Here is a 24,656-nt window from a genome sequence, read left to right as displayed (position 1 = left end):
GTATACCCTAAACATAAACCAGACAGCCAACCCTATGGTTAAAGTACACCTCTGCTATTGTGGCATGTGTATTGGAGGGAAATAGAGAGTTAATGTTACAAAGTCTATGGGTGTACAGCTTGGAAAACATCTAACTTAGAAAATATTTATAATACAAACCACAGACATTAAGGCTAGACAAAATCATGGCAGATACACACATGTGTTAGAATCAGAACACAACAGAGAATATGACTTAAAGTATTGTCCACATTCCACCTTCTTATTCTAATAAAACTCAAAAAAAAAATCTGTCTAGGTATTTATTCAACGTGTTGTTTCCTTATATCTGCTTGACTACTATCATGCTTTTGCACATCTGTTCAAGGTATGGACTACTACTACTATTAATATTAACAAACAAATATAGGTATTTATACAATGCCAAGCTGAAGGATTTAATTCAGAAACTGCAGAAGTTCTACTAAAAAGAAATATGCCTAATCAAGACAGAACCCATAAACACTAACAATTGACATTCACCTCAAAGTCGCCCCGGTGACTCAGATGGTAAAGCGTCTACCTACAATGCGGGAGACCCAGGTTCGATCCCTGAGTCAGGAAAATCCTCTGGAGAAGGAAGTGGCAATCCATTCCAGGACTCTTGCCTGGAAAATCCCATGGACGGAGGAGTGTGGTAGGCTATAATCCATGGGGTCGCAAAGAGTCATACGCAACTGAGCGACTTCATGTCACTTTCACAAAGTCTCCCGCTTGTGAATTGGCTGGCGGAGTAAAGTGGCTAAGAGTGCTGGGTGGCTGTGGTTTGGGGCAGTGGGTGGTCAGGACCAGAGGGGTAGTCTCTGGCTGACTTATCAAGGTGGACCAAAGATGGAGGGACTTTATCTTGGCATTTGCTGGTGGTAATAACTTCTTCCCAGTTTCTGCTAAGTCAGAGATCTCTGTTGTGTTCTTGTGCACTGGCTTTAGGAACTCAAGTAAAGGCCCTTTCGTTTCGGATGAAATTCCTCTTGGTAGATTGGACCTAGCCTGGTCTTTGGAGAGATTAAGCCCTGAGCCTTTGGAGTGGCAGCACTGACTCCAAGAGCCTAGACAATCAGAGAACTAACCCTCAGTTCACTTCAGTCGATCAGTTGTGTCTGACTCTTTGCGACCCCATGAATCGCAGCACGCCAGGCCCCCCTGTCCATCACCAACTCCCGGAGTTCACCCAAACTCATGTCCATAGAGTTGGTGATGCCATCCAGCCATCTCATCCTCGGTCGTCCCCTTCTCCTCCTGCCCTCAATCTCTCCCAGCATCAGAGTCTTTTCCAGTGAGTCAACTCTTCGCATGAGGTGGCCAAAGTATTGGACTTCAGCTTCAGCATCAGTCCTTCCAATGAACACCCAGGACTGACCCCCTTTAGAATGGACTGGTCGGATCTCCTTACAGTCCAAGGGACTCTCAAGAGTCTTCTCCAACACCACAGTTCAGAAGCATCAATTCTTTGGCACTCAGCTTTCTTCACAGTCCAGCTCTCACATTCATACATGACCACTGGAAAAACCATAGCCTTGGCTAGACAGACCTTTGTTGGCAAAGTAATGTCTCTGCTTTTCAATATGCTATCTAGGTTGGTCGTAACTTTCCTTCCAAGGAGTAAGCGTCTTAATTTCACGGCTGCAATCACCATCTGCAGTGATTTTGGAGCCCAAAGAAATAAAGTCTGACAATGTTTCTACTGTTTCCCCATCTATTTCCCATGAAGTGATGGGACCAGATGCCATGATCTTAGTTTTCTGAATGTTGAGCTTTAAGCCAACTTTTTCACTCTCCTCTTTCACTTTCATCAAGAGGCTCTTTAGCTCCTCTTCACTTTCTGCCATAACGGTGGTGTCATCTGCATATCTGAGGTTACTGATATTTCTCCTGGCAATCTTGATTTCAGCTTGTGCTTCTTCCAGTCCAGCGTTTCTCATGATGTACTCTGCATATAAGTTAAATAAGCAGGGTGACAATATACAGCCTTGATGTACTCCTTTTCCTATTTGGAACCAGTCTGTTGTTCCATGTCCAGTTTTAACTGTTGCTTCCTGACCTGCATACAGGTCAAGACCTTTCTCAAGAGGCAGGTCAGGTGGTCTGGTATTCCCATCTCTTTCAGAATTTTCCACAGTTTACATCAAATAGTGAAAATTCACACAAAGGAAACCACTTGAATACAAGACCTGGCATCACCCAACCACCAGGAGCACCCTGTGCAGGATGCCTCTTCTAAACAACAAACAAAAGAAAAATATTAACCCAGTCATCAGCAGACAGGATTACCACCTCACGCATCTTACCCATCAGAGGAAAAACAAACAAAAACTCAGCACAAATCTCACCCTATACAAAGCTTACACAAACCACTGGATCAACCTTAGAAGGGCAGAAACCAAAAGGAAGAAAGAATTCAACACTGAAGCCTGGGAAAAGGAGACCTCAAATACAGTTAAGTTAAAAAAATAATAATGAAAAGGCAGAGAAATATTACACAAATGAAGGAACAAACTAGAAACATAGAAGTCCAAATAAATGAAGAAGAAATAGGCAAACTACCTGAAAAAGAATTCAGAATAATGATAGTAAAAATGATCAAAACCCTAGAAAACAAAATGGAGAAAAATGCAAGAACCAATTAACAAAGATCTAGAAGAATTAAAGAATAAACATACAAACAAACAACACAATTACTGAAATTAAAAATACTCTAGAAGGAATCAACAGCAGAATATCTGAAGCAGAAGAATGAATCAGTGAGGTGGAAGATAAAATGGTGGAAATAACTTCTGAAGCGCATAATAAAGTAAAAAGAATGAAAAGAACTTAGGATAGTTTCTTTTCATCACATCACATCAAAAAGCTCATACATCATGGTCAAGTCGGGTTTATTCCAAGAATGCAAGGATTCTTCAATATATGCAAATTAAACAATGTGATACACTGTATTAACAAACTGAAAGATAAAAACCATATGCTAATCTCTATACATGCAGAAAAAGCCTCTGACAAAATCCAGCACCCCATTTATGATTAAAACTCTCAAAATAATGGGCATAGAAGGAACCTACCTCAACAAGTAAAGGCCAGATATGATAAACCTACAGCAAACATTATTCTCAATGACGAAAAACTGAAAGCATTCCCCCTAAGATCAGGAACAAGACAAGGTTGTTCACTTTCACCACTATTATTAAACAGTTCTGGAAGCCCTAGCTACAGCACTCAGAGAAGAAAAAGAAATAAAATGAATCCAGATCAGAAAAGAAGTACAATGGATTAAAGACCTAAATGTTAAGACCAGAAACTATACAACACTTAGAGGAAAACATAGGCAGAACACTCACTATTTGCAGATGACATGATACTGTACATAGAAAACCCTAAAGATAGTATCAGAAAATTACTAATCAGTGAATTTAGCAAAGTTGCAGGACACAAAATCAATACACAGAAATCACTTGCATTTCTATATACTAACAGTGAAAACTCAGAAAGAGAAATTAAAAGAGTCAATCCCATTCACCATTGCAACAAAAATAAATAAATATCTAGAAATAAACTTACCTAAGGAGACAAAAGAACTGTATACAGAAAATCATAAGACACTACTGAAAGAAATCAAAGACGACATAAACAGATGGATAGATATTCCATGTTCCTGGGTAGAATGAATCAGTATTATGAAAATGACTATACTATCAAATGTAATCTATAGATTCAATGTGACCCCTATCTAATTACCAATGGCATTTTGCACAGAACTAGAACAAAATATTTCACAATTTATATGGAAACAAAAAAGCCCCTGAATAGCCAAAGCCAGTCTTGACAAAGAAGAATGAAGCTAGAGGAATCAACCTTCCTGACTTTAGGTTATACTACAAAGCTACAGTCATCAAGACAGTATGGTACTTGCACAAAAACAGAAATATAGACCAAGGAAACAAGAAAGGCCCAGAAATAAACCCATGCACCTATGGGTACCTTATTTTTAACAAAGGATGCAAGAATATACAATGGGGCAAAGACAGCCTCTTCAATAAATGGCGCTGGGATAACTGGACAGCTACATGTACAAGAATGAAATCAGAATACCTCTTAACACCATACACAAAGATAAACTCAAAATGGATTAAAGACCTAAATGTAAGACCAGAAACTATAAAACTCTTAGAGGAAGACATACGCAGAACACTTGATGACATAAATCAGAGCAAGATCCTCTATGACCCATCTTTTAGAGTAACGGACATAAAAACAAAAGTAAACAAGTGGGACCTGATCAAACTTAAAAGCTTTTGCACAGCAAAGGAAACTATAAACAAGGTGAAAAGACAACCCTAAGAATGGGAGAAAATAATAGCAAATGAAACAACAGACAAAAGATTAACTTCTAAAATATACAAGCAGCTCATATAACTCAATGCCAGAGAAACAAACAACCCAATCAAAAAAGGGGAAAAAAGACTTAGACATTTCTCCAAAGAAGACATACAGATGGCTAACAGACACATGAAAAGATGCTCAACATCGCTCATTATGAGAGAAATGCAAATCAAAACCACAATGAGATATCACCTCACACCAGTCAGAATGGCCATCATCAAAATGTCTACAAACAATAAATGCTGAAGAGGATATGGAGAAAAGGGAAAGCTCTTGCACTGTTGGTGAGAACATAAATGGATACAGCCACTATGGAAGACTTAGAGATTCCTTAAAAAACTAGGAATAAAACTACCATATGACCCAGCAATCCCACTCCTAGGCATATACCCTGAGGAAACCAAAACTGAAAAAGACACATGTATCCCACTGTTCATTGCAGCACTATTTACAATAGCTAGGAAATAGAAGCAACCTAGATATCCATTGACAGATGAATTGATAAAGTAGTTGTGGTACATATACACAATGGAGTATTACTCAGCCATAAAAAGGAACATATATGAGTCGGTTCTGTTGAGGCGGATGAACCTAGAATCTATACAGAGTGAAATGAGTCAGAAAAAGAAAGATAAATATCATATTCTAACATATATACGGAATCTAGGAAAATGGTACTGAAGAATTTATTTTCAGGGCAGCAATGGAGAAACAGACAAAGAGAATAGACTTATGGACATGGCAAGAGGGAAGGAGAGGGTGAGATGTATGGAAAGAGTAACATGGAAACTTACATTACCATATGTAAAACAGATAGCCAATGGGAATTTGCTGTATGGCTCAGGAAACTCAAACAGGTGCTCTGTATCAATCTAGAGGGGTGGGATGGGGTAGCAGATTGGAGGAAGGTTCAAGACGGAGGGGATATTTGTATACCTATGGCTGATTCATGTTGAGGTTTGACAGAAAATAACAAAATTCTGTAAAGCAATTATCCTTCAATAAAAAAATTAATTAAAAAGAAAGAAAGAAATATGCCTGGTCAAATCCACATTAGTGTCGAAAAGTCAACCTACTCTGCCAGTATTTGGCATGTCCTCACTAGGGGCAAACCACCGTAGAAAATGCACACTTACCAAAATGACTAAGGACTGAGGACTGGGAGGCTGGAGGCTTGAGGTCCCAAGAAGAAGTGGTTGTGGGAGAACTCATACTATTTTGCTGTGAACTTGAGGTGGTGGTAAACTGGCCCAAACTCGGAGCTTTCAACTGGTCCAAAATCTGGGAGCTGGTGATGTTCGTCATTTTTGAAGGGGCAAGCTCTCCAAATCCTGAACCAAGGACTGATGACTTTAAAGGGAAAGAAAAACAAAAATCCTCAGCAATACAGAATTTCTACATGCCATTGTATTTTCACAAGGATTTTAAAAATTATAGCCTAGAACATTCTGAATTAGTAAGACTCATCTGAATAAATACTACACCAAAATATTACCAAGTAACAAGATCTGACTAAATAAACCTAACAATCCTTCCTGCTTCTGATACGAGAGCTTTGAGGGAAGAGGAATTTCCCTAGATTTTGTTTCCCAGATTTTAAGAAATTTATTTTTATTCAAAAAGTGGTATCATTTAAGCTTAGAAACACATTACTTTTTTTTTTAAGTAGAGAGAAATATCATTAATAAATGACAAAGACAAGGTTGAAAAAAAAATACAATATTTTCTTAAGTGTGGAACGGTAATCATCTTTAACTTGGCAAAGTTTTTACTAGGGTTAGTCACAGAGAGATGAGCCATCAGATCATCCTGTAAGGTTAAAGGCACATCACAGTACATAACGGTTTGTATTCCAGAATCAGACACTAAATTACAAGGATATGTGTGTGTACTGAGCAGATGCCCTGAACACTGCTGTGTTTATTTCAAGATGTTCTGATGACCAAGTACACCAAATAGATTTCCAGAGCAAATGACCAGCCAACCTAAAAGTGGCAGGTCAAGTGCATTTTTACTTATCAATATCATTAAATTACTGAAAAGATTAAGTCAAAATATAAATCCACAACCACCATAAATGTTAAAAATAGAAATGATCTACATTCCATCAAGAGGCCTGATCTAGAAAGCTGAATCAATTATTTCTGGTATCAATTTCCAAAGCCATGGACTATCTGTCCCAGTTGTTTTTAAAGATATCCAAATTCTCCAATGTGAGCAAAAAACTTCAGGCTGTGGGCAATTACTCCACTTCAAACACAGAATCTGCTTCTATTAAAACAGCTGTGATAACATTACTTACCACTGCTCCTAACTCTGTGCTCATGCCACCTACTACGCCACTCTTATGTCGCTTATAAATGCATCAAAACCTAGCTCAAGCCTACTTGCTCAAAAAAAGGCATCTTCTTCTTTTCTTCCCCAATCTCTACCCTGTATCAGCTAATTTAATTGTAGCACACTTTCTGTGTGTTTCACAACAGGATGACATCACTGCATCAATGACTAAAGCCTTGCTTCAGGTAATACCTATTAGCACAGGGCTTCAATTCCACCTCCACATTTCACTCAATGGGGACAGTTTACAAATGTGCCTACGGGTACACTTGTGCACATGCATTCACATAAACACATACAAATGCTCAACTCCCAGTGCCAAAGATCCTGACCGGTCTTGTGTAGAATCTGGCTTAATCTTATAATCACTAAATATGCCAGATAGTAATAACTGAAGTTTCCCAATGATAGTAAAAGCATAGTATCACTGAGAATCACTGCTCTCATATGCAAAACAATTTGTACTCTGGTTTCTCAAGATGTTGTTCACGACAAAAAGCAACATGCCTGAAGGATGCTGTTAAAATAACATTAATGTCCTATCTACATTTTCAAGTAGCCTATGATTCCAGCAAGTCAGCAAGGACATCACATCAGTGTACCATTGGCAGATTGGGGAAAAGGAAGTGGATAGTTCAATCAAACTCAGGGGTATTAATGGGCCCTCTCAAAGCAGAGTCTGCCTTGGGTCTGTCCGTCTTCAAGCAGTGACACCCTCTCAAACGCTATCAACAATGACGCTAAAAATGCCAAGTTCCCAAGCTAGTTATACTTGGCATGACATGACTATGCAGAGAAGATGACAATGAGAAGTTCTCATATTCAAGCCTCCAGTTTTTAGGGAACAGCAAAGAATTCTGAATCAAGGCAGGGGGGTGGGGTGTGTGTGTGTGTGTGTGTGTGTGTGTGTGTGTGTGTGTGATTATCATAGATCATATTAATAAGAAATGCCATTCTCAACTGCAGATTTCAGATTAAACACACCAAAGAATGAATCAAAGTTTTATCACTAGTGAAAGCTATGGATTTGTGTCTACAGTCCTTTCAACCTTGAGTCTTGCAACTCAGAACAGCCCACACTTGGACGGAGACCTGAGTTTACCATTCTGCAGCTACATTCTTTCACATTCTACGCTCTAAGCTTTTTACTCCCATCAGTTATCTTCATTTGCTTCACTAACAGTTCCTGAGCTTTTCTCTGACAGAAGTTAGTTCTCTTTTTTTGTCTATGCTACAAACTATGAGGTATCTTAGTTCCCTGAACCCTCACCCCTGCAGTGGAAGCACAGAGCCTTAACCACTGGATCACTAGTGAAGACCCAGGAGCTGAACTGTTACAGAAGCCAAAGTCATATATGCAGCAGCAGATGGCACTGTTCCAATAAAAGCATATTCAATTTTTAAGGGCCTCTACTATACAACTGTTTGGAATAACAAAACCAAAATGCTAAAAATTTAAGAACCTAGGCAGATCTAGAAATAACTGCTTTTGCAGATTAGCAAATCAATACTGAAACATTAGCATCTAAGTAAACTGCAAAACAAATGAAAATTTAACATCTTAAGTATAGAGACAGACTCTGAAACAAACCCAAGGGAAAAAATCATCCTTCTTACTAGAAGGATCCCTAAGTTGATTATGACTGAACTAATTCATCATTCAACTAATCATAAAGAAGTACTTTTTATCTTCATCCAGAAAACTCAGTGGTTGAATTCTACACAGAACTGTCAGATATGTGCTTGGAAATTATGACATCATTGTTTTCTGGACTGAGATCTAGTGTAGAGATTTTTATAGGCAAAAAAATAATGATAAGGCAAGTGCCATTCAAGAATACATTTATTCATGGGACCATTCCTTAAAATCCCATACTAAGAGAAAAGTGAGTTACCAAACTCTGAGGCGGATAGGAGTTGACAGCATCAGAGCTGCCAGTCCCTGGTGCCATCTGATTGTTGTGCTGAGAGTTCGTGAAGACAAGGGCTTGGCCAAAGCTCTGTTGTTGTGAAATTTCAAAGGAGTTGACTTCTGGGGCTTGACTGGGAGGAACAGGCTTCTGGAGCAAGGCTACCAGATCAACACTAAGCAGACAAAAAGCAAATGAAAGAATGAGTCAGAGGCAAATCTTACCAAAAAATAAACTTGAGAAATGAATCACTATAAATAAGTTCATGCTAAAAATAATCCCAGGGAGGAAAATCTTTGGAAACTGGAGTTTAAGAGCAGCAAAAAGAAATTATCAATCATCCCCCTACATGCCTACCCTACCAAGAAGGCACACCAAGCCACCGAGACCCAAATAGGGCTTTGCAGAGAAGAGAAAAGAAAGGTGCACTGAGATGTTTCCACAGAAATGGCACAATGACAACTGAATAGAAAACCTGGAGCAACAGAGTACACCTCAACAGTTTTCTTGGCTTGTTTCCTTTAGAATATTTGGCCCTCTTCATTACTTAAAACCAGTCTCTCTTAAACTTTCCCAAAGGAAAGTAAACCCATATTTTTGAGAAATGAGGACCAAAGCTGTGCTAGACCATTCAAGCAGTTTTGATATTTACCATAAATATTCCTACAAGTTTTGTGTTCTATCCCATGATATATTTAGGTTAATATAAATCTCATAATTTCACTCAAATATTTAGGGGGAAAATGCACAACATATTAACAAATACTCTGTTAATTAGACTTCCTATAACGTCCCTAGGAAAACTGAGATTCCAAGTTCGGAATCATGGCCTGAAAACCTGAGAGCATGAGGAAGAAATGATCTTTCAGATAATATATTTCTTGACATGAGAATGAATTACTAATTTCTCCACAGAATGACCTAACATGGTAATCTGCTCCATTAAATCCTTTTAAAGAGCAGTTCCCAAGCAGTTCTCCTAAGGGAAACTCACCATGCCAATGAGGCAGATTCTAGAAGGTCAAATAATTCAAAACTCACTCGTGATATACAGCCAAGTTCCTAGGCTTGAGTTCCTCTCCTTACACACTACCCACTCTCATGTTCCCGTAACTGAGAAACAGTTATGGGATCCAGTATTATGGACCCTAAGGAATGTTCTAGCTTATGATAACCTAATTCCAGGGATACAAATTCATGGTAGTTATATTACATATGACCCATCTCAAAAGTTCCATAACTACAAAAACCAGAAGTTCTATTCCAAACAACTGATGAAATATCTATATGAAGAACACTGCAGCACTACTGTCAAAAAAAATAAGTCTTAAAAGGTCCACTTATTTTTTTTATTTTTATTTTTACTTTATTTTACTTTACAATACTGTATTGGTTTTGCCATACATTGACATGAATCCACCACGGGTATACATGCGTTCCCAAACATGAACCCCCCCTCCCACCTCCCTCCCCATAACATCTCTCTGGGTCATCACCATGCACCAGCCCCAAGCATGCTGTATCCTGCATCGGACATAGACTGGCGATTCGATTCTTACATGATAGTATACATGTTTCAATGCCATTCTCCCAAATCATCCCACCCTCTCCCTCTCCCTCTGAGTCCAAAAGTCCGCTATACACATCTGTGTCTTTTTTGCTGTCTTGCATACAGGGTCGTCATTGCCATCTTTCTAAATTCCATATATATGTGTTAGTATACTGTATTGGTGTTTTTCTTTCTGGCTTACTTCACTCTGTATAATTGGCTCCAGTTTCATCCATCTCATCAGAACTGATTCAAATGTATTCTTTTTAATGGCTGAGTAATACTCCATTGTGTATATGTACCACAGCTTTCTTATCCATTCATCTGCTGATGGACATCTAGGTTGTTTCCATGTCTTGGCTATTATAAACAGTGCTGCGATGAACATTGGGGTACACGTGTCTCTTTCAATTCTCGTTTCTTCGGTGTGTATGCCCAGCAGTGGGATTGCTGGGTCATAAGGTAGTTCTATTTGCAATTTTTTAAGGAATCTCCACACTGTTCTCCATAGTGGCTGTACTAGTTTGCATTCCCACCAACAGTGTAGGAGGGTTCCCTTTTCTCCGCACCCTCTCCAGCATTTATTGCTTGCAGATTTTTGGATCGCAGCCATTCTGACTGGTGTGAAGTGGTACCTCATTGTGGTTTTGATTTGCATTTCTCTAATAATGAGTGATGTTGAGCATCTTTTCATGTGTTTGTTAGCCATCCGTATGTCTTCTTTGGAGAAATGTCTATTTAGTTCTTTGGCCCATTTTTGGATTGGGTCCTTTATTTTTCTGGAATTGAGCTGCATAAGTTGCTTGTATATTTTTGAGATTAGTTGTCTGTCAGTTGCTTCATTTGCTATTATTTTCTCCCATTCAGAAGGCTGCCTTTTCACCTTGCTTATATTTTCCTTTGTTGTGCAGAAGCTTTTAATTTTAATTAGATCCCATTTGTTTATTTTTGCTTTTATTTCCAGAATTCTGGGAGGCGGATCATAGAGGATCCTGCTGTGATGTATGTCGGAGAGTGTTTTGCCTATGTTCTCCTCTAGGAGTTTTATAGTTTCTGGTCTTACATTTAGATCTTTAATCCATTTTGAGTTTATTTTTGTGTGCGGTGTTAGAAAGTGATCTAGTTTCATTCTTTTACAAGTGGGTGACCAGTTTTCCCAGCACCACTTGTTAAAGAGATTGTCTTTACTCCATTGTATATTCTTGCCTCCTTTGTCAAAGATAAGGTGTCCATATGTGTGTGGATTTATCTCTGGGCTTTCTATTTTATTCCATTGATCTAGATGTCTGTCTTTGTGCCAGTACCATACTGTCTTGATGACTGTGGCTTTGTAGTAGAGCCTCAAGTCAGGCAAGTTGATTCCTCCAGTTCCATTCTTCTTTCTCAAGATTGCTTTGGCTATTCGAGGCTTTTTGTATTTCCATACAAATCTTGAAATTATTTGTTCTAGTTCTGTGAAAAATATCGCTGGTAGCTTGATAGGGATTGCACTGAATTTGTAGATTGCTTTGGGTAGTATACTCATTTTCACTATATTGATTCTTCCGATCCATGAACATGGTGTATTTCTCCATCTATTAGTGTTCTCTTTGATTTCTTTCATCAGTGTTTTATAGTTTCCTATATATAGGTCTTTAGTTTCTTTAGGTAGACATATTCCTAAGTATTTTATTCTTTTCGTTGCAATGGTGAATGGAATTGTTTCCTTAATTTCTTTTTCTACTTTCTCATTATTAGTGTATAGGAATGCAAGGGATTTCTGTGTGTTGATTTTATATCCTGCAACTTTATATTCATTGATTAGCTCTAGTAATTTTCTGGTGGGAGTCTAAAAGGTCCACTTATTTTTTAAATGAAAATGATGCTATGCAATTCATCAAATACTAAATACAATGAAGAAGATACATCCATTTAAGGAAAAATTCTGAGCAAGTCACAAAATAATATATTGCAAGACATAACCTTTGATTTTTATTTCCCTGTAATGAAGTCTTATCACCACCTCATTTAGCAAGAGATTGAGCTTGTTAGGTTCAAAATTGCCTTCAATGCTTAGGTATCATATATATCAACGCTCTCATCCTTCTAGATCACTACTTTTTGAAACCATAATCAAAGGTTTTTAGAGTTATTGTAAATCCAAGAATGTAAATAAATACTCTTCAATAATTCAATTCTGCACACATTCTAACAATGTTTCTATCATCCCAAAAGCTCCTCCTTGTCTGTAATCTATGAAATTAGTAGATTAAAACTATTAGAACCCATATAAAATGACAACTTTGTACTATCCTAAGATCTAAATAAACGGCATTATATGAAGAAACCAAAAGAGATTTCTATTACGTTTATCTGTCAAAAAAATGTTTACAAAAGTAAAAAACAAATTGTTAGATTTAACGTTATCGCTGCCGTGTGGGACCACATACTCAGTCACGTTGACTCTCTGCAACCCCCCTGGACTGTAGCCCGCTGGGCTCCTCTGTCCATGGAATTTTCCAGGCAAGAATACTGGAGTGAGTTGCCACCTCCTAATTCAGGGGATCTTCCCAACCCAGGGGTCAAACTCACGTCTCCTGCAGTGGCAGGCAATTCTTTATCGTCTGAGCCACCTGGGAAGCCCATAACTGCTATTTTAACTCATCAGCAGACACAACAAATTAGGAAATGATGGAGGCTCTGTCAGCTTACCAGATAAGGGATAAAACAGAAGTCTTAGATAGAAAAGAGAAAAACAGAAAGAGATTCAAGAAAAGGGTTAAAAATAGAGAGATCCAAAGAAGAAAACCACTCTCCTACCACAAGAAATTTTAATTCTGCTCTGAATTTAAAAAGGTGGGGAAAAGCATTTACCTTTGCCCAGGTGTGACATGATTCTCTGCTGGAACAGATGAGGAAGTGAAGACCTTTGTTTCAGAAAGCTGTAACAAGAGGATTAAAAACATTTTAATCTTATTTTATATAATACAAAACCAAACAATGTAACAAATTCCTGATAATTTTTAGTCATCAGTACTCTTCTTCTAGTTCACCCAAAAGGCAGTCTAAAGGAAAAGAAATAAACAAGTGATCATGGCCATGTAATTTTCTTAAGGTGAAGATAATTTTAGATGGATAATTCCACAATAAGGATTCCACGTCAGGGCAACAAGAAAGTGAAGTAAAGTCAGATAATATTTTAAGTCCCAGTCGCACTATTCTACTTCACATTATACTAAATGAGAACTCCTATAAAAACTACCACTAAAAATAAAAAAATAAAAAAAATAAAAACTACCACTAATGTTACTATAAACACCAAAAAGGAGTAGGAAAAGTTTGAAAAGGTAAATTACTGACATTCTCTTTTCCTAAAGACAGGTGGCTTTAGTATTTTCTTTATTAGTAATAGATTTACTAGTCATGGATTTCCTTACTGCTTTTATCAAAATATTATTGAGGTGTAACACAAATAATAAACTGGATATTCAAACTGAATAACTGAATAAGGTGTGTCATATATATACTCCATCACAAAATCAAGACAATATCTATTACCCCAAAAGTTCGCTCCTATCCCTGTGTAATCAATTCCTTGAGTACTCACTTTTGTCCCTAGACAACCATAGGTGTGTCTTCTGTCATTATAGCTTAAGCTGTATTTTCCAGAATTTTAAGTGGAATTTTTAAACATACAATCTTTTTTGTGATTTTTTTTTCACTGAACATAATCATTTTGAGTTTCATGCATATTGTTTTAAGGTGCACAGGATACAATTTCTTGAAACCTCAACTGACACTGCTGAAAGGCAGGCTTATATTTTTAAAATGGGGCACAGTCTTGTAAATGTTAATACTGTTGATCTAATGACAATGTTGAAAACTAATGAAAATGCTATTCTTAACAATGCTAAGTGCCTCAGACTTAAAATCAGACTTCCTCAGACATTAATATTAAGGCAGGAGCAGAGTAGGCAGTTAGGTGTTCACTTTCCATAAAAACAAAAAGTGCTAAATTCATTACACTGTTTCAACAAGAAAGGCTTATACTATGCACTGCACTCTATTTCAAGATAGTATCTTAAGAATTCCACAGAATCTATTTTTGCTAAAGAATCTTATGAGTTAAATTAAGAGAAAGAAGCAATTAAGGAGTAATTCTATTAAAAGTAGTAACAGAAGATCTAAAGCCTTAAAATATAAAGTTCAAGGTAAATAAGAACTATTATACATTTATCACTGAAATCCTATCTTATCCGCTAGAGAACAGAAAACTTGCATTGTTTTCTCCTCCTAAGCTCTAGAAGGAACTCGGGATCTGCATTTTAGATAACTCACCATTCAATCACTATTACTTTGTAAATGTCAGAAACTTTTAAGTAATTTTGGTATTTCCTGGAAAAGATGATGTCCACTATTGTATAGCACATGGAACTCTGATCAATGATACGTCCTAGCCTGGATGGGAAGGGGGTTTCGGAGAGAATGGATATATGTATATGTATGGCCAACTCTCTTCACTGTTCACCTGAAACCACAATACTGTTAATTGGCTATATACCCCAATAGAAAATAAAAAGTTTAAAGTTTTCGGGAAAATTTTTTTAAAAGATTTCTAAATTCCCTACTGTAATTCTTTTCAGTAATTCTACTGTGATACAACACAGCCTACACAGCAGAGTATTACTACCTATATGTGTGTGCATTTGAACTGCTTATTAGGCGACTTACATCTTAAGACCTCACCTGAAGCACAGAAAAACCCCATCAGTGAGGCAGGATGGTTATTATGATAATCATTTTAGGGATGAAAAATAGGAGGCTAAGAAAGGTAAGTAAAGATGCCTCATCTAAGGTCAACAGGTCAACCCAGCTAGAATATGAATATAAGTCATCCACCCTCTGATAGCTGGCTGGCTTTCTATCCTGCCTGCTGCCCCAGACAAAGCTTTTAGCTCTAGAAGCCTTTTGTTCCTCCCAAAAATTCTAGTAACATAAAACATGTAAAACTAGGACAGATCTGTTTGAAATAAGGTATGGTGCCCACAGGTTACTCACTCTGACTTCCTCTTATCACTGGTACCATCCTTCCACTGACTCTATTACCCACCCATCTTGTCCACTCTCCTCAGATTACAGGTTACAGAAAATCTGGTGACATCATACCCCAAGGTCTTATGGTTAGTATGTGAGATAAGTAAATAAAAAAACCTAAGTCTCTGAAGTTCCAAAGCAGTATATCCTTCTCCTTTCTTACACCCTATCCAGCTTACTCCCTAATAAGTCAGATAAAATAGTGATAAAAGAAAGCCCAAGTGCAGTTTTGTATCTTTTTTCAAAAAATTTAAGTACAAATGCGGGGAGGGAGGATAATCTCAAAAAGAAAAATAAAATCCCAAACTCTGGGTCATTTTATGCAATTTTGAAGGTCAGTACTTGTAAACGTTTTATTCTCTCCCACCCAGAGTCAGCTGTAACTCTCTATCATGTACATACTTCTGTTCTGGACCTTAAGAGTGAAACAGAAAAATAGTTAAGAGTATCTTATGGAGAAGGCAATGGCACCCCACTCCAGTACTCTTGCCTGGAAAATCCCATGGACGGAGGAGCCTGGTAGGCTGCAGTCCATGGGGTCGCTGAGAGTTGGACACGACTCAGTGACTTCACTTTCACTTTTCACTTTCATGCACTGGAGAAGGAAATGGCAACCCACTCCAGTGTTCTTGCCTGGAGAATCCCAGGGATGGGGGAGCCTGGTGGGCTGCCGTCTATGGGGCTACACAGAGTCGGACATGACTGAAGTGACTTAGCAGCAGCAGCAGCATGCTGAACACAGAACTTAAAGATGAATACTACTAATACCAAGAAGCTAGTACAGTATACTCAAAAATGTCTGTGGAATAAATGAATACACAAAGAGCCAGTCTAGTTGAAAGGGGAATTGCTTGGCTCTAGAACCAGAATGACTTATTGAGGTTAATTTCAACTGTAAACCTAAAACATAGACTCTCTCCTTCAATAAAAAGGTTATAAAGAGTAAATAATCATTCACAGGCCAGGGTAACAGCATCAGCTGGTTATTGGGCCAAATAAAACAAAGATAGTGAAAAAATGATGCCGCTCCTATTTAATGCCTGGTCATCTTTAAATAGATGCTTTAAAACCAAGTTTCTCAAAAATCTGGAAATACCAACATCTTTCTGAGAATCATCTGCTTAAAAAAAAAAAATTAACCATAGAAGTCTGAAAGGGAGCTTAGAATAGTCATAAGATATCTCAAGCTTTCCTCAAAAGTACATGTGTTCCCGCCAGAATCCAAAAGAAAGATAGTCACATCCGATGCTAAACACTTACATCTTCCGTCCAGTCTTCCGCTGTCCACTCTTCCACAGAATTCTTCCAGGCCCCTGTTGACAATCACAGTTTATACCACAAAGTCAAATAAGGTCTGATTCCAAATGATTCTCCATTGTGTACAGCACAAGATATATCACGTATCTCATTAGCAATATAGTTTACAATCCAAGAAATATGATGTTCTTAACCTATCTCAAGAAAATCAATCATGTTTTCAAATGCAGCTTGGCTAAGTACTAAACATACACACACAAACCATGTCTCAAATTGCTTTTGGATAATATCCACTGCCTTAAGAAAGTAAGGCACAAAAAAAAAAAAAGAAAGAAAGAAAGTAAGGCACAGCAAAATAAATATATTTAACAAGGAGATCCTTATGATACATTATTTAAAAAAGAATACAATTCAATATAAGGCAGCTTTGCTTTGGGCCCTCATTTCAGGCAGATTATCAGATTTAGAGAAGTGTTTATTAGCTCCACTGTATCATTTCCTAACAGTTCTCCAACAAAGCTGAGCATTAGTCCTGTTCATATAAAGTCTGTTGCTATACCCCTGATAAGTAGGTGCAGAAAATGTGTTCACACAGTTCTTACAGAATAATCTTCTATATAGAAAACAATTAAGTACTTTGAAGAAAAGTATATGAATTCAGATATGCTGATATTAGTGCTTAGTGATCCTGTGTCCATTCCCATTATTTTAAAACATATGTACAAACACATATCCAGATAAAAGTTTTAAAAGGAAACACACCAAGATATTGACTATAACCACCATCACAAAGCAGGAGTGTGAATGTTTTCAGTTCCTTCAATAGGAAGAAATAATTGAGCATCTGACCTGCAGTGAGGTTTGTGTGTGGGAAGAGGAAGGGCACACCCCTGGAAAAAAAGGGCAGATGAACAGATCTAACTACCTTGGAATCATGTCAGTAACCTATTAACTAAACTGATGCTGTAAACCTAAGAAAAGAGGCCTTCTCTGTGGAAGGCTTTCAACAGCATGTCCCTAATTCAAGACTGATTATGGCAAACAAAAGTAGAATCTATGGATTTATGGAACATGACTTCTTATAAAATACCCCCAAAATGCTATTTTGTGGCTGTAAAAAGGGAGATGTTTCAAACATGAACACATTCCCTGGTGTGAGAGAAACCCACACACGTCACACCAATACTGTGGATCATGGGGCACGTGTGTTACAGGAAAGCACTCCCTACTCTTCTGTCCCTCTCGATTGCATGCACCCTTGTAATAATAGTAAAACTTGATAGAGGAATGTTTTAATATTTGAAACGATAATCTGATCCACTGCTTTGGCTAATTTATCCTATCTTTAAATGGTTTCCATAATTTCTTCAGAAATGTCACAAAGCAAGTATCAATTTCTGTCCCTAAAACATCTCTTTGAATTAAAATATTTTCATAAACAAAAGCAGAAAGATGTAATAGCTTAAGTTAAAAAACACAAGGTACAATTAGTCCTAAGTGGAAATCAGTACCAGAACTTACATCTCTAGAGCATGCTTTACATGAAGTTAACGGGATCCAAGGCAAGCTATCCACCTACACTTCACTATCATCATGGTTTCTTAAGTACTAACTAGTGCCTTTCTTAAGTACTAACACATATATCTCCAACCTTCTAATGTACTTCCTGCCAGACTTTTGTCTCAGTACATGTATATTTTAAAAGTTCACTGGGATGACCTAGAGGGATGGTATGGGGAGGGAGATGGAAGGGGGATTCAGAATGGGGAACACATGTTCACCCGTGGCAGATTCATATCAATGTATGGCAAAACCAATACAATATTATAAAGTAATTAGCCTCCAATTAAAATAAATAAATTTATATATTTTTTAAAAAGTTCACAAAGTGGGCTAGTTTTGAAGCTGGTCAGTACATAATATTCTCCGTGCCACCTCCATCCCACCTACCCCAAATTCATGTTGTCACATTCATCACAGGAGACAACACTCCAAAGACTGCAAACTCTACAAAAAACTGAGGCTCAATCTAAGGAGATTTAGGAACACTCTGCCTCAAAAATCATTCCTAAAACTTTCACCTTCAAAACAATTAAAATTATAATAGGAAACAATGTATGATGGAATTGTTCTTAGGATCTCCTTCATCAACCAAATAATACTGGGTTAAAAGCCTACACATAAAGCATTGATGCTAGATATCAAATATCTCACTGAAAAGACCATTAAAATTTTAGTGAGTGATGTGAATGATAAATTACATGAATTACATGATTAATACACTGGAAATCTGCAGGACACAAAAGTTAAGGAAAGCTAGAATGCTAACCGAAAGTTTATGGGGAAGATGAATCACAGCAAAAATCCTGAAGGCTGAATAACCAGACATATAATGAAAGGATATTCCAGGAGAGAGAAACAGTGATGAGAAATTACAAAGAACTAAAATATATCAAAATTAACCTTAAGTTCAGAATATGCCTTTTTTCCCAAAAAAACCAATATAAATTGTGGCAAGATGTTTTAAGTGTACAATTCAGTAATTAATAATTTAAAACACACATTCTTATATATGATATGTAAAGAGATTGGCCTACCATTTTAGAAGTATTATGAAAATAATTAAAACACAAACTAAGCCATGCAGAAGAGGATGAGAAGCTGAGTATATTCAAAAGCAGGCAGAAGACAATGAATGAATTTGTAGGCAGACATCCTACATAGTAAGGCGTTACGTCCGGCCACAGAGAGGAATGCCCGTATCAGCAGCCAGGGCCAAACTGTTGCAGTGATCCACCCTAGATACATGGACTGTAAAAACTACACGACATTAGATAGAGAAGACTACAGAGTCAGGTCCTAATCTTACTATGGAATATTAAAATTTTTACAGGAAGACCTTATCCCCCATTGTAAACCTACAGAGCTTCACCTCAAACTATGAGAAAAATTCAATGACATTCATTTATTTTCAGCTTAAAACAATAATCTGAAATGTATGCTTTGTGTTCAGTTTAACTTGATGTTAGTCCTCTATCAAAAACACAAATAAGGCAGACTTACAGGAAAAGGAGCAACAATGATCCAAACTCTGCACTGCCCAAAAGGCCAGTGTGAAAAACACTTCCATTATCAAAAGCTGATAATTATTTTATCAAGGAATTGTAGAAACAGTTTACAAACATTCACCTGATGAATTTTTATTAGCTAGCCTTGATAAAAAGGGAAGTTATTTAAAAGAATTGTATAAGAATATTAACTAAGCAATTTTTAAAAAAATCCATACCTTTGATTCCAAAAGAATTTTTGTTTGGTAGATTCTGAGCTACATTTTGAGCATCTGATGCCAGTTCTGTGGATCAATGTAAAATGTAAGGTTTCAACTATCATCAGAAGACAGAAGGAGTTCATCAGAAGAGAAATTAGTAAGTAAATTAAACAATGAAGGGACAGCCTCACAGCTAAATATATGCTGTGTGTCCAAGGAAAAAGAAACTTCTGCTCTCCATGCTATGACAGACTGTTGTGGCCCAACTATGCATCTTACCAGCCAGATAGATCTCAAACATTCAATTTGCATGAATTATGCTTGTTCTCATTCCCATGTTCACCAAGTTCCCTTCCCATTTGTCAAAGAAAACATTACAATCAGTTTAAATGGTATGTTTTTAGGATATTTATAAATTTGCATTTTGACTATCCTTCAGTCTTTCTATTTTGGTCAATCTTGAGTCTGACCCTAAGGATGGATTTGATTATCATCCTTTCAAGTCAGGCTTCTGAGCCTATGAAGCTGTGGGCTAGACTCAGAACACTGTTATCAGTAAGACAATACCAGTCTGTGAGGCTTCTAGAGAAATAGCCAGAATCCCATCAGATGACAACATCTTTAACTGTATTTTGCATCAAACATATTTTGCTTATCTAAATGTTTTCCAGGAAGGAATCTTCTACTCTAAATGAAAACTAGAGGGATGAGAGGAAAGAAATAAAGACAAAAGGAAAAGGAAGAAAAGAAGGAGGAATAAGAAAACAGAAAAGTAGCAGTTAATGGATTAATTCAATATTGTTTCAAACATCCAATTTAAAACTCAGTGGAGGTTCTAAGTAAAGCCACTATAAACATCACAGGCAGGTCTTAGTATGGACGTGCTTTCATTTCTTTTCAGTAAAAACCCAGGGTTGAGATTTTAAGACTGTATAGCATCTCTATGTATGCTTTTACACCAGGAATAAGTTTGAATTATACCATCACCTTCACTAACACCTGGAACTGCCAGTTTCAAAGCTGTTTTAGTGGATGAATGGAGGTAGCCTACTTACTATGCAAGCACTCACTGTACATTTATATTTCCCCAATGACCAATGATGATGAGCACATTTTTGTTTGCTTATTGCCATCCATGTTTCTTCCCTTATGAAGCATCTGTTCAAATCTTTTGCTCATTTTTTATTATTTTGAAATAATTACAAATTCACAAGAAGTTATCTTTGCCTCAGTCTCCACGATGATTACACCTCACATAATTCCAGTAAAATTTAATACCAGAACAACTGCCATAGATAAAAAATGTGTATACCATTCTATGTCAGTTTTTTACTGTGGTCAAGTAGTGTGCATGTGGTAAATGGTATTTACCATGCTCATCTTTTTTAGGGTTACCATGCTAACCCTGAAGGACAGGGAAGCCTGGTGTGCTGCAGTCCATGGGGTTACAAAGAGTTGAACACAACTGAGCAACTGAACAACAAACCTTTTTCAAGTTACAATTCACTGCCACTGAGTAATCACAATGTGGTATAGCCACCATCACCATCCATTTCCACAACTTTTTCATTTTCTGTTGTTCTAATTGCTATATTCATCGGGTTACTTGTTTTCTTCTTAACAACTTCTGAGAATTCTTTATATATTCTGTATACAAGTCCTTTTTCAAGTAGAGGTTTTAAACAAATATTTTCTCCTAAATTATGCCTTGGTCTTCCATTCTGCTTTCTTCTGAAGAACCATGTTTTTCTTTTAGACTCATGCTTATTATGTCCTATATAAGAAATTTTTCCTTAATCCAAGGTGGCTAAGATTTACACTAGTATTTTCTTTTGAAGTTGTGGTTTCAGCTTTCACATCTATAGCTATTATCCACTTTTGGCTATTTTTTTAATATACAGTATAATGTACGCTGTATTGAATTGTCTTGGAACATCTGTCCAAAACCAATTGTATCTGTGTGTTTATTTCTAGATTTGGTATTATGTAATTGATCTATCTGCAATTCCACAGTCTTGATTACTGTAACTTTAGGGTAATTTCTTGAAATCATGGAGTGTGAGTCTTTGAATGCTGTTAGTTTTCAAAACTGTTTGGACTATGTTCACACCTACACTTTACTATAAAAATTTCACAATCAAGTTTAGAATCAACTGACACCAAAAAATCCTGCTAGGATTTTGAACAAACTTGTATGTTCAAACCTATATATCAATTTGGGGAGAAATGCCGTATCAATAACAATATCAATGATATATTAATAACATATCAATAACATTTATGAGTCTTCCAACTCATAAATACCTCTGAGTATCTTACCTCCTTTATGGATCATCTTTGATATTTATCTTCATGTTGCATAATTTTTGACATACAAATCTTACACATATTTTGTCAGATTTAGACATAGGGGTTTCATGCTTTTGTATTACTATAAATGGTAGCTCTTCTGCTCATTAATGTTTCTTCAGACACTAAATTTTTACACTGTACTGTAAGATTTCATATTTTGCATTTCAATAGATAGAAGTCTTATTTTGCATATCATTAGACTTCACAGGCATTTGACATTTTTTGAAGCTACATTTTTTCCCCATTTTCTCTGTTGATTACAGAAATATTACCTGTTAAGTGAACTAGCTACATCATTTAAAGTTTTCTAGCTAATTTCATTAATTTATCTATAGATTATTTTATATCATTGCCAGAGATGACAGGTTTTTTTCCTCCCTTTCCAATCCTTTTTTCATTCTTTATTTCAATGGTTCAGAAATAATGAGGGCAATCCTCCTGTTTCCCTTCAGTTTTGACTAAATCTTCTGCCTTTATTCAAAAGAAAAAAAAAGTAAGCCCCCTGAATTTGCTGTATGACTCAGGGAACTCAAATTGGGACCCTGTAACAACCTAAAGGGCTGGGGTGGGGAGAGAGGTTGAAGGGAGGGAATATATGTATACCGACGGCTGATTCATGTTGACGTTTGGCAGAAACCAACACAATACTATGAAACAATTATCCTTCAATTAAAAATAAATATTTTTTAAAAAGGTAAGGTCCTTTATCTTGTTACAAAAAGATATTCTATACATGACTAATTATTGTGAAGTTTGCTGTGACTTTTGAATCCACCCTTTTAGGGCACAGGACTGACTAGTTTTCAGTCTATTCACAAGGTGTACAACAATCACAATACCTATTCCAGAATACTTTCATCACTCCAAAAAAACTCTAGAACCCATTTGTAGCCACTCCCCATTTCTCCCAACATTCCCAGCCCTCAGCAACTACCAATCTACCTCTGCTTCTATCTGACTAATCTGGATAATTTTTCTCACTCATCCATTGAAGAACACATAGCTTTTATGTGAACCTGTATCTTCCATTCTCTCTGGTATATATCTAGGAGTAGTTTGATTTTTTAAATGTTAAAATATCAAGTTTAAACTTAACATCGCCACGATATATCCTTTTTCTAGTTTACTGAATTGTTTTCCAATATTGTGATTTAAAATTTTTACATTGGTGCTGAAGAATGAGATTAATCTATAATTTCAAATGTTGGAAAGAAATTTATCAACAAAATATCTTGTGACAATTTTCAATAGCTATGATATTAATTATAATAGATTATAATAATAGCAATATTCCTTTTCTCATTCCTATAGCCAATTATGTTTCTTCTGCTTTCCTTGATCAGTCTCATGATAAACTTATCAGTTTTACTAGTGTTTTCAAACTACTGAGAGGGTAACAGGCAGGAAGGCTAGGGGGTCTCCAAAAAAGAGAAAATAGGCTGCAAGTGTCAGATGTTTTTCTCTCTCCCTTAAGCGGCAGGAGACAACAAACAACAAGTCTCAGATTTTTTTTTTTCTCTTAAAATTCTGTGTTGCCATGATGACACCTGGTTCCACCTGAACTTAACTTTTCTCAAACCTTGAGCTAACCAATCCATTTTTTTATGGAAATGTTTTTCTTAAGCTATGTTAATGAAACTATGTATTTGCTCTGGAATTTGCCTTTCTTCAAAATGGTTCCACCTAAGACTAAGTTTTGGCTGATATAGATTAACAAACCAGTATTCATATCAATTGTTTTATGGCTGGGGGGATGACACACCTCATGCCATCCTATCTCAAAAATGCATGTTGTGGGAGAGGGGCCTGATGAAACTCCATCAGCCTTGAGGTGTCTCTATTATCTGATTAGTAACTTTCTAACAGACATAAAACACCCGGCTAAAGACTAGCAGGGGGGCACTCTTTTTGCCCCCTTCTGATGTCTATGTCAGAAGCTTTCTGTATCTCGTTTGTATTTTAATAAAACTTTATTACACAAAAGCTCTGAGCGATCAAGCCTTGTCATTGGCCCCAGATTGAATTCCTCTCCTCTGGAGGCCAAGAAGCCAGGCGTCTTTCACAGCTCAACAACAATCTTTCATTTCCATTTTTATAACTTTTGTTGGTCCTCTCCATGGTATATTTGATTCCTAGTTTTCTCTGCTTCTGTGATGGTGCCACTGTCTTTTTTAGGTAATTACTGAGCTATGATTTTATCTTTGGGATTATAATTCATGAAGTAACAAAGTATGTTTTTACAAATATAGTCACAGCAGTTAATATATATTATCAAAATATATTATCAGGAACAAATATTCAAAAGAGTTCTATTAAATAAATAAGCCAATTAACAAGTATTTATCTATGAACTTCAGTAAACAAATAACCCCAAAGTTGTAGGATACAAAAAAACCTGCAAAAGCAACTATTACCCTGAACTCACCTATCATCATCAATCTCTTAATCTGGCCATATTTGTGTTTACCACTGTGAACAGTGAATACTTTGTTTGAAG

At 36.7% G+C, this 24,656-nt stretch overlaps 1 protein-coding gene and 1 non-coding gene across 8 annotated transcripts in view; both read right to left on the bottom strand.

The window, feature by feature from the left end:
- The window catches only part of UBAP2 (ubiquitin associated protein 2), a 114,077-nt gene that overhangs the window by 22,649 nt on the left and 66,772 nt on the right, over positions 1 to 24,656 (bottom strand). For 6 of the 7 annotated variants that reach the window (XM_069575883.1, XM_069575882.1, XM_069575885.1 and 3 more), the window contains 4 exons: positions 16,543 to 16,595; positions 13,063 to 13,130; positions 8,646 to 8,835; positions 5,550 to 5,763 (listed from right to left, as the gene is read on the bottom strand). In XM_069575883.1, the coding sequence (XP_069431984.1) occupies positions 5,550 to 5,763; positions 8,646 to 8,835; positions 13,063 to 13,130; positions 16,543 to 16,595 (525 nt within the window). Of the gene's footprint in view, positions 1 to 5,549; positions 5,764 to 8,645; positions 8,836 to 13,062; positions 13,131 to 16,542; positions 16,596 to 19,825; positions 19,892 to 24,656 lie in introns of all 7 variants that reach the window. The other variant, XM_069575889.1, reaches the window with a different exon arrangement.
- Positions 8,444 to 8,524, bottom strand: LOC138434931 (small nucleolar RNA SNORD121A). The gene has a single exon (XR_011254987.1). It is a non-coding gene; the product is annotated as a small nucleolar RNA SNORD121A (small nucleolar RNA).

This window comes from Ovis canadensis, chromosome 2 (assembly GCF_042477335.2).
Source record: "Ovis canadensis isolate MfBH-ARS-UI-01 breed Bighorn chromosome 2, ARS-UI_OviCan_v2, whole genome shotgun sequence".
Taxonomy (NCBI): Eukaryota; Metazoa; Chordata; class Mammalia; order Artiodactyla; family Bovidae; genus Ovis; species Ovis canadensis.
This window is presented reverse-complemented; position numbering and strand designations above follow the sequence as displayed.